We start from the raw sequence: 11,954 nt of genomic DNA, 5'->3' as shown, positions 1-11,954 counted from the left end.
AGATGGTTAAGAGATGGAGGGTTGCAGGTGCTGTCTCTTAGTTAAGAGATGAGCTGAAAAGTACAATGGGGCCCATGAATAGTGAAGAGATGAGACGGTTAAGAGACGGATAAGAGATAGCGTTGCGGATGGCCTTATACAATAGTAACAGTTAAAAAAAGATGGGTCGGGTTGGGTTCGAATTTACTTTTTGAGCACGAAGTTTATTTAGCGAGAGCTCGAGGTCGTGTTCGAGCTCAACCAGGTCTTCATAGACAGTGGTGCTGAAGTCAAGACGATGGCACAACCAAGATAACTTGCGCTCAAGTCTATAATATGATTGGCTTGACATGATTCGGCTAAACTCTTTTTAGCACTTCTTGATCCTGTGATTTAGTATTTTATTGTACTCCTAGAAACAAGATTAATTATTGAATCACTGAAAAACTAATATAAATTAACGATGGAATTAGCCTTAATCATGGCTTGTATCTGTAGTAATTAAAGTAAAAGAAAAAGAAAACCCTAGAACTGAACCCTCACCTGCACCAGCGCAATTCAGTACAAAACACCCCAATCTGAAAATTCATTAAATTATATATGATTTTATTTTATGGAAATCTTTTAACTAACGAAAATTTTATATACTACATATGATTTTATTTTTTTATTTTTTTGGTTTGACAATAATATATCACACGTAGGGGTGTCAATCGGGTCGGCCCACCGGGTTGCGGGTCAATCGAGTGCGGGCTAGTCGGGTTGCGATTTCTATCGGGTTATAAAAGTCCAACCCTAACCCTAAAAGCTCGGGTTTCGGGCTAGCCCAACGGGTTAATCGGGTTGCTACCGATAAGATTAACATGATGAAAATTAGTTATATTCATAAAATGTAAAATATTTAATAATGATAAATTTGAGATATATGCTTAAACTCAGTCATAAACTTGATCAAATACTAATATTTGAGATATTTCGTAAAATTTTAATGCATGTTTTAGAAATTTAAATAATTATTTAGAAGTTACTTTTTTTAGTTACCTATATATATAAAATCAATCAATGAAGTGTCGGATTAGGAGTAAAAATTGGAATAATAAAATTTTATCGGGTTTTCGGGCCAGTCCATCGTATTTTCGGGTCTGACCCTAACGGGTTGTGTGTTAATCAGGTGTAGGGCTGGGGAAAAATACCGAAAAAATGATATATCGCTCGTATCGTATTGAAAAATATCGGAAAATTATCGAATTTTTGATATATCGTAATTTTCGATACGATACGATATCGTATCGATAAACTTTCGATACGATAACGATATGAATTTCCTTATATCGCGATATATCGTTTTATATCGAAAATACGATATATGTCGAAAATTTTCGATATATCGATATTTTCGATATATATCGAAATTTTCGATATATATCAATATTTAAAGATATATCGAATTTCGATACGATATATCGAAATATCGATACGATAACGATATGAAATTTTTTTATATCGAAACTTTCGATACGATAACGATATGAAATTCTTTCATATCGATATTTTCGATACAATACACGATACAACGTTTTCGATACGATATATCGTATCAACCCATCCCTAATCAGGTGTGAGCTTATCGGGCTATGAATTTTCAACCCTAACCCTATAAAATTGGCGGGCTATTTAGACTAGTCCACGGAGCCTACTGACATCCCTAATCACACGTCTTAACCCCCACGTACCTATGGTAATTGATAACTGTCATAATTAAGAATACCGAAAACCAGGAACGTATAAAATGGTTTTATAATTACTTAAATGCCTTTTTAATTAAAATTGATTTAAAAGATTGTCACGAATTAAAACATTGATTTGAAAGATTGCCTTTTAATTAATTTAAAGATTCTCTTTCTATTTTCTAATTTATTCATTTTTTCTTGTTTCTCTTACATTAAAAAAATGTATAAATGAGACTATCTTTGGTTGACATAGGAAGTATAAAAAACTATATTTTCTTAAATACAATATATAATAGTAGTAGGTTATTACTTCTTCCGTCCTATTTAAGATTAAAGATGACTCACTTTTCTTTTTTATTTGTCTCAATCAAGATGATCCATTACTAAAAATAGAAATCTTGTACCGTTCAAGAAAGTCGTCATCTTCCTTGGGACAGAGGAAGTAGTAGTTAATTGATTGAGAAGAGTAAATATATATTTGATTTTACTTTTCCAACTCTAACTTTATTTAGCTTTTATCAACGTAGATAATGACATGATCATCACATAAAATGACTCAAAAAGAAATTTTAAAAACAAATCTAACAAAAGAATTCAAAATGTAGTATGAAAATTGGCATCAATATTGCACACAAGTAGTTAGTTAAAATGGTTAAACTATAACTATCATTCACTTGTCATCCTCCTCTTTCTCTCTTTGAGGCGGTCCTCCTCCGCAACTCTCTTAAGGCTCGCCTCATCGGCAATACTGCATGCAAAAATGAGCATTTCATTATAATAAAAGGACCTTCAAATTATGAAAAATTCTAATTCAAACCATATCAATCATAATTAGTACAGGGCTCAAATTAGTAAAGAGGTCACTAAAGCCACCGATTTTGAGGTCACCGCTGAACTGAACTGCAGCAATGTAATCCCCGCCCTTTCCTTCGACAACTTCAACCTTGGCATAATGAAGATTACAATGAAATGGAGCACCGTTTTCCATGCCCCTCTCCACATTTGGCAAGAATATGTAGAACATCCAACTACTACTTTTAATATCAGTGTTGCCAAGATACAAAGCTTTGATCACTTTCTCATCCTTAACCCTCACATCCACCTTCCTGACCTCTCTTTTGGTAGAGAGATCGTAAACGAACCAACAAGATGCTTCATCGATAATGAATAGAATGTTTCCCCCCACATATATGAGGTTCCTATCCCCCCAACAATTGATTTGAGAGGCGGGGAGGTTTTCTGCGAAGATTTCCCAGTTGTTTCTTTCCACGTCATACAAGACAAGTGATGATTCGTGTACATCTCCTTCTCCTAGTACGTTAATATTGTCATAGTACAACATAACCGATTTGTCGTTCCACTGAAAGCAAGAGTATGGAAAGGGATTGAAGATGTGTTCAGGCACATCCCTGCAGTCGAACTCACCTTTCTCCGGGTCGTATATCTCAACCCAACATTCACGTTCTAAAGTGCCACCGCAGATGAATATCCTGCCATCACGTAATGGGACTACCATGGGAATTTCTCGGCTTGAATGCATAGCAGTGTCGCAACGAGTCCAAGTCATGGTAAAAGAACCACCACCGGCTATTGGTGGTGCCGGTGCAGACCACAACCATTTTCTTGCACAAGGAACGGAACGTTGAGAGCCATCATGCCTGAGCTCTGTCTGTCTCAAGTTACCTCTAACCAAGAACAAAGCACCACCGACACGACAAACTCCAATATCACCCGGAATGTCTTTATACACAACGCCTTCAACACAAGAAAAGCCATGCGATCCAGATGTTAAAGCATCCTTCAAATCCACATCCGGATACTTCATTTTTTCGTCATGATACTTAATCAACAAGAAGCGTATACCGCCCCCTATATGATCACCCTGAATCAAAACCAACACAAAATATTACTCAATCATGTACTCCCTCCGTCCCGCTTTAGCAGTCCCATTGACTTTTTTGCCCACTTTTTGTAAAAATGATAAAAAAAAATAGTTAAATAGCAGAAATGGTAAATTAAGAGAGAGAATAATATAGAGAAGGGTCTTATCTACATTATTGTCTCTCTTACTTTACCGTTTCTCCACTTTAACTATTTTTTATCATTTTTACAAAAAAAAGGCAGAAAAGTCAATGGGACTGCTAAAGCGGGACAGAGAGAGTATTAGTTAACGAAAATAATACTAATACTATTACTCATCCGTGTACCATTCTCTTTCGATTTTCCACTTGCTCTGGAATGAGCTGAACCTGATATAAGAGAATTATACTATGTAGTTATGGGGTGCGTTATGATGTTAAATTTTCTTAAATTGCTAACCTGCTAACTCATCAAAGTAGTGTATTAAAAATGTCAACACGATCACATTAAAATGTCAACACGACATTTTTAATACATTATATTGATGAGTTAGTTGAATAGTGGTTAAATTAATTAATATGAGTTGGATATTTGAACTTACTTTTCGAGCTCGAAGTTTATTTAGCGAGAGCTCGAGTTCGTGCTCGAGCTCAACCAGATCTTCATAGTCTATGCCACTGAAGTCATGACAATTGTACAAGCAAGCTAACTTGTGCTCGAGATTATAATGTGTTTGGCTTTTAGCTTTTGATCCTGAGATTTATTTTATTGTACTTTATAAAATTAGATTAATTATCGAATCAATCAAAATAGTAATATACCATGGAATTAGCCTTAATCATTAAATGAATCTATCTATTATAGTAGTATTGATGAGAGACAAGTAGTAACTAAAGCAAAAGAAAAACAAAACCATAAAACTGTGATGATTAATAACAAATACCTGCACCAGCGCAATTCAGAATAGAAGCAGAAGATACACACCCCAATCTTGAAATTCACATAATATAGTATGATTAAGAAAATCGGGTTCTTTAAATTAAATAATATATTATGGAAATCTTTTTATTAAGGAAAATTATATAAATATGATAACTGCCATAATTTAGAATATCGAATTCCTTAAATTAAGGAATGTATAAAATGGTTTAATAATACGAATTAAAATATTAATTTGAAAGATTGCCTTTTAATTAATTTAAAGATTCTCTGTTTTAAAATCAAATCTAACAAAAGAATTCCAAAAGTAGATAGATATCTACGAAAATTGGTATCAATATTGCAAACAAATGGATTTCTATGAAGCTTGTAATTGTTGTCAATTTCTATGATTCTGATTAGATTAGACGCATTATGTGTGCATTTGCTCATTCACATTGCATTCCATCTTGCCTTTTTCATAGTATTAGTATATTGAAATTTCAAGTTTTTTTTTTCTTACACCATATCTCTTTGAACCTATTTTATCAACAAAGGCAACCATCGAGTTTGTATCACCAAGAAACAATTATAAGTATCAATAACTGAACAATGTAAGTGAAAGTTACTATTATTTATAGTGAACCAGCAACATATATATCTATCTAGAAAAGAGATATCATTCATCAATTTACAAAAACTTAGGCCAAATATTTGGAATTAACTCCAATCCAATTTTGTGAATTGAGCTTTTACATGATTGTCAACGCTTCCAAGCCATGTCCGAGAATAGAGCTTTTACATAATCGCCAAAACTGCACGAAATAATAAAACATATTAAATGAACATCCTCTAATCTAATAAGTAAATTGATAGCTACAAAACTTACTTGTCATCTGTGATCATAATGTGTGCAGCATTCACAACTTCGGGAATCAACTCTGGGATTACTTCGATGATGGCTGTATGGGTCTTCATGCAATCAAATACGCCCTAAGTTGCATAAAAAATAAGTATTAGAATGCAATAAATACAATAGTAGTAATTATGTGTAGGAATATTGAAATGTTCTATACATTATCTGGTATGATATGCTCTATGCAGTTTCTGTAGAAACGTAGCTTTCCCATCCCCGTCTTTTGTGCGTTTAAGTCACGGTCTAAGACATCAATCACGTTTTGAGCTCCACGTTCCTTCACTTGTTTAACCCAATCTTCGTTCACAAAAGCAGAGCTAACAGTCTGTTGGAGGTGTTTAGATGCGTATTTAAACAGCATCATGTACATCATCCGCAAGAAGTGTATCATATCACGCTCGTCCCATAATACTGCCAGATTTAGATCCCAATGTGCGCGCAAACACTGAGGGCTCAATTGAATTGAAGAAAACCTGCATATAAATATAGAGAATTTAATGATTTGAAATATTTTAATTCAAGATAGTAGAAACGATGTAACGATGTTTACCTATCTTCCAGTTGTTGTAGGCATAACGCGTGTACAATGTTTGGGGCGGAAGGAGGTTGGCACATTGGATATGCTCGCATGAACGGATACGTTGAGGCGTACTTGATTAACTGTATGAGATCTTTGATGTCTTCTCTTTGGCGGTTTCTTAGCTCTTCGACTGAGAGATTTTTAGTTTGACTGTCGATGCCGAACACCAAGCCCTTCACAGATTCATCATATTCAGTTGGGATACTGATGGCAATTCCGTTCGAGAGATTCCCATGATATTTATCATGGCAATGAAGTGCTCGAATGCTAGAAACGACGGGGCCAAAAATATTCTTAAAATCCGATTCAATATAATCCCACCAGTGCGTGGGATGTCTTGAATCAGTATAGTATTGAACGTTGCTTTTGCACGCTAATAATTTCGTTTCTAGCCAAGCATCTAAAGACATGTTGGAGGGGAAGAACTTCGTCACCAAGGTATTCGAAGTCTCGATATTGTTGAATCCTTTATGTAAGCATACCCTTAGAGGCCTATACAGAGCATATGTAATCACCCTTAGAAGCCTATCTAGAAACTGGGACACCATTTTTGGAGTTACTCCTAATCAAGAAAACAGAGTAACTAATTAAAAAGGAGACGAAATTGAAGGGAAAGAATAGCCGTGTTGTGTTTGTTTGGGAATAAGAAAGGCGTTTATATAAGCAAAATAAAATCTGATTTTATAAGGAAATATAAAAATAAAAGGAAAACATGAATGTAGAAGGAAATAATACTCCGTATATAAGGTCAAAACTGTATTCTGTTAGGAAACAATATAAAAGGAAATAATGCTTTTTATAAGGTCAAAACTATAACTCTGTTAGGAAACAATATAAATACCAAATTCACTTTTAAGAAATTATACTAATACTGCTAAAATACGAATATAAACATCTAAGGAATCAAAAAGTTACTTTAAAGATGTATTCTTTCAATATATTGCGAAATGAAGATGCAACCATTGATTCAAAAAAATAGGAAAGAAAAAATTTCTCGATTTATTCGGATCATCCTTGCGCAGGGCCATGCTAATCTTATCTGTATTGTTCCAATTTTTAAATAACTGGCCTTGAAACTTGGGCTGGGCCTGGTGAGTTGAAAATATGTGCCATGACTTTACTAATATTTGAGCATCATTAAAATTTATTAATTAAATAATTTAATGTAATACTAGTTCGGAATATAATGTTTCCTTCTCTTTAAATTACTAATTCTCTCAGAATTAATTCATGTTGGGATTAGATCATCAGAATTCAATTGGAATTTGCAGCATATATGATATATGCATTAATTCATCGTGGGCTACATCACTACATGGGCCACGATGAAAGAAGCTCGACATTTTATATTTATATAAATATTCCAATTAGAATAGAGAACACAATATTAATTGATTCAAGCAATTTGTAGGGCTAATTTGATCGATCAAAAACTCACTTAACATCAATCCGTTTGATGTGAATCAAATGTTCGACATTTATTCAGCTAATTTTGAGCCTTGTGAGATGGAAAAGGAAGATGAATTCATTTGGATTAGCTAATATTTTAACTTGCTAATTTATTTTAATATTAAAGGAGTGTGAGTATGCCTAATGCTAAATTATCTATTCTACCTAATACTCTTTATTCTTGATTGACAATCCAAATGAAAATATTACACGTGAAAGAAAGGAGAGATAGGGAGGCCGGTTTTGGGCAGTTATTAGTGCAGTTGTAGGGAGTATTTAATGAAAATTTTGAGAGAAGAAGAGGAAGAAGAAGGGAGAACACCATTAATCTTACGGTTTTTCTTCTTTAGCACGTGTGGCTCCTTTGTCTTCATTGCTCCTAACACTAGTAGGATGAATTGACTATAGAGATTATATATTTAATCATTCGCTTTGGTTTTCGTCTATGGTTCGGATTTTATATATACATCTAATGTAGTACTCCCTCCGTCCTCCACTAGGAGTCCCAGTCACTTTTACGCACTCGTTTTGTAAAAATTATAATAAATAGTTAAAGTGGAGAAATGGTAAAGTAAGAGAGAGAATAATGTAAAATTAGTTACGTAAAAATGTGTTGCTAATAATATGTGAAAATATTCAAGAACTAAGTTGAAATTCAACATAATGAGGCTTTGGAGAATTAAGTTAAAATTCAAAGTGCAAGTAAAATTCAAGCTATATTATGAGTACATTAATCTATTAATTTCATGTATATTCGGATCATGCTTTTGTGGCTTGTTCAAATTGTCATCCTAAGTTACCATTCACTTATATAGAACTATGCTTCTTGATTCTCGGTTTAAACAACTTCTTATTTATTTTATGATCTAAACATTTAAAAAATCTCAACATCTCTATATCTATATCGGACACCATATTATCTACTATCGAATGATCAAAATTTATAGTATATTAATCAATACCCGCCACATAAAACGAATATAAGAACACTAGAGAATTAGCGCGAGCGTGTTGGCTTATGGTAGTAGAATAATTAATGCCTAAGACCAAAGGACATGCTCGCTCATATCCGTTGCTGTATCAATCAGCAAACAACACAATCTCCTCGCACCAAACAAATAATCCCAAATAGCAAGACACCGAAAATGCACGAAATAAACAATCACCAAATCAAAGCACGACTAACCAACTAGTACATAATATATCAAATGAACATCCTCTAGTACATAATATGTCATAATAAGGTTAAACAAGGTTTTTACATGTAACAGAACAAGACATTCCATAGACACAACATAATTAAAATTTCTAACACAATAGTCAAGTTTTGAAAATAATCTATAAACAAAAAAATGGGACAATCAACACAACTAATCAGTTCATTAGTAGGTGAAAATTAGAAGGTCAATGTTCATCAGTGAATCAAAGCTTTCTACAGGACCAGACAGGGTTTAGCTAAAACAGAGATATCATTCAACAATTTACAAAAACTTAGGACAAATTTGGAATTAACTCCAATCCAATTTTGTTAATAGAGCTCTTACATGATTTTCAAACCTTCCAATTCATGTCCGCGAATAGAATTCTTACATAATTGCTGAAACTGCACGAAATATAAAACATGTATCAAATGAACATCCTCTAAGCTAATAAATAAATTAAAAACCACAAAACTTACTTGTTGCCGGTGATCATAAAATGAGCAGCATTCACAACTTCGGGAATCAACTCTGGGATCATTTCGACAATGGCTGTGTGGGTGCCCATGGAACTATACACGCCCTGTGTAAGTTACAGATAAAATCAGTATTAAAGTGCAAAATATATAATAGTAGTAATTTATGTGTAGAAATACTGATATGTTCTATACATTCTCTGGTCTGATATGCTCTTGGCAGTTTCTGTAGAAACGTAGCTTTCCCATCCCTGTCTTTTGTGCACTTACGTCACGGTTTAACATATCGATATAGCTCTGCGTTGCACGCTCCGTCACTTGTCTTGCCCATTCTTTGTTCACAAAAGCAGAGGCAACACTCTGTTGGAGGAGTTTAGATTTGCATGTTAATAGGATCCGATACATCATCATCAAGAAGTCTATCATCTCACGCTGCCTCCATAAGAGTACTGGATTTAGATCCCAATGTGCACGAGAACACTCAGGGTTCAAATGAATTGAAGAAATCCTGCATAAAGTTATAGAAAATTTCATGTTTTGATATATTTTAATTCAAGACAGTAGAGAAGAAGAATAGGAAAGGGACAAAACGATGCTTACCTATCTTCCAGTTGTTGTAGGCATAGCACTTGTACAACGCTCGGAGGGGAAGGAGGTTGACGCTCGGGATCTGATCGTATGAGCGGATACGTTGAAGCATACTTGATCAAGTGCACGAGATTCTTGATGTCGTCACACTGCCGGCTGCATAGAGCTTCGAACGAGAGATTTTCTGTTTGATTGTCCATGCCGAACAGTAAGCCCTCCACAGATTCATCTTGTTCTGAGATAGTGATGGCAATTCCATTCAACAGATTGCCATGATACTTACCATGACAGTGAAGTACTCTGATCCCAGAAATGATAGGACGAAAAACACTCTTGAAGTCTGATTCGATATAATCCCACCAGTGCATGGGATGACTTAAATCAGCATAGTATTCAACATCGTTGTCGCCCTTTAATAGCTTCATTTCTAGCCAGTCCTTCAACGTATAGTCTATTTTCTCGACTCCTGCATTAGACCTTTCTGAGTCGAAGAACTTTATCTCCACGGTATTCGATTTCTCAATCCTGTTGAATCCTCCATGAGCCATATACGTATCATAGTCCATGGGCAAGCAGCTTATCTTGATACGAAAATCTTTGAATAAGCCAGTGGACATGGAAGTCTCGCCTTGCATGAAAGATTTATCCGGGTCATCATATACAATATATGCTACCTTTAGAGGTGTCATCATTCCCAGATGTAAATTCCCGAACAAAATATTCTCTGGTTCCATTCCTTAGAATAAATCCAATCAGTTTCTCCTAAATGAAGAAATTTCTATTAACCAAAACTCAAAAATGTTATCACATTTTCCTAAATATATGCCAAAACAGAAATCAGCCTACCAATTTCAGAAGCTTTTTATTATTCAACTACACAAATTTGTGGTATGAATTCAGTGTTAGAGATATGGTCACAGTAGCATGAACACAGAAATATCTAACCGATTTAACCTAAATCAGAATGAAATAATTAACCTAAATCAAATACGGCATTGTCTCTACAGCCACACAATACCAAACCAACCAAACGAAAGCACAGAGAATGATCAATTCATGGAAATAATTTTTAGCCCTAATCAGTCAGTACAAATCTTCAATTGAATGAAGAACAACTCATAGCAGGGAAAACAGAGGATGAATTTTGCGAAATTGAGCTACTTAGAGGTTAATTAAAGACAATTAAAACCGACTCGTACCGATTTCGACGGCGGAGGTGAGCTTAGCAAGGCGATTCAGCGGCGGCGATTTGCCCCTTCTTTTGGTGTTGCCGTTACAGAAGAAAATTTGAAAGGCATTTGTATATATTATAATGATTACAATATAATTTAATGAGGAAATGTAAAATCAAAAGGAAAACATGAAAATAGGACTATGGATTATGGAGTATCATAAATATTATATTGGGAAATATAAATAATATCAAATTAACTTCTAAGAAAACTAGTATAACCCATCCACGTGCAATGCACTATCTATTTTTTTATTTAAACTTATTTTATATTATAAAATGATTTTATAAATTCATAAATATATTTATATGAAATCTGAAATAATAAATAATAATATATAAAATAAAAAATAATTATCAAAAAATATAAAATCAAACAAAGAAATATACTGAATGAGAAACAATATTATTATTTCAAGTTCTAAAATCACAAATTTATACAATAGCAATTTATTGTACCAATAAAAACTCATATAACCAAATAAATTTATAAACTTAAAATTTCACACAAATCACATATCATTTAAATCACTTTTAGATTTATACTACTTCATCCGTCTCATTCAAGATGATCACATTCTTGAGTGGCACGGGATTTTAGGAAGTGTTGTTAGGTGGAATAAATTAGAGAGAAAAAATGTAATTGAATATTTTAATGTGGAGAGAGGAGAGAAGGGGTTATTTCCATAATTGGAAAATGGTCATCTTGATTGAGACAAATAAAAAAGGAAAGATGGTCATCTTGAATGGGACAGGAATACAAAAGATCAATCACAAACACATGTCAATAAAAATAATGTATAAATAAATATTAGAAGATAGTCAAATTGATCAAAATCATCAACAAAAATACAGCAAAATAGCATGGAATATACAACTGATATCAATATGCATGCATGTAGTAGGGAAAAAAAATGGTTGCATACCCTAATAGTATACCCCGCATCGCCTACTTCCCCTGTAGTTGCTACTACCCATACCATGTTCAGGAAAGACAAATGAATAAGAGCTGCCACCAACCTAATATT

At 33.9% G+C, this 11,954-nt stretch overlaps 1 protein-coding gene and 1 pseudogene across 1 annotated transcript; both read right to left on the bottom strand.

Moving 5' to 3' along the window:
• Positions 1-6,953: 6,953 nt before the first annotated feature.
• Positions 6,954-7,068, bottom strand: LOC125208727 (annotated as a pseudogene).
• Positions 7,069-8,785: 1,717 nt separating this feature from the next.
• On the bottom strand, positions 8,786-10,954 carry LOC125204256. Its single transcript, XM_048102858.1, has 5 exons — positions 10,895-10,954; positions 9,708-10,431; positions 9,303-9,615; positions 9,111-9,214; positions 8,786-9,035 (listed from the first exon to the last, which is right to left on the bottom strand). Exons 2-5 carry the CDS (start codon positions 10,427-10,429, stop codon positions 8,984-8,986), a joined length of 1,191 nt encoding a protein of 396 aa, XP_047958815.1. The 5' UTR covers positions 10,430-10,431; positions 10,895-10,954; the 3' UTR covers positions 8,786-8,983.
• Positions 10,955-11,954: the final 1,000 nt, after the last annotated feature.

Source organism: Salvia hispanica, chromosome 2 (genome assembly GCF_023119035.1).
Source record: "Salvia hispanica cultivar TCC Black 2014 chromosome 2, UniMelb_Shisp_WGS_1.0, whole genome shotgun sequence".
Lineage (NCBI taxonomy): Eukaryota > Viridiplantae > Streptophyta > Magnoliopsida > Lamiales > Lamiaceae > Salvia > Salvia hispanica.
Note: the sequence above shows the minus strand (reverse complement) of the source record. Positions and strands in the feature narration are given on the sequence as shown.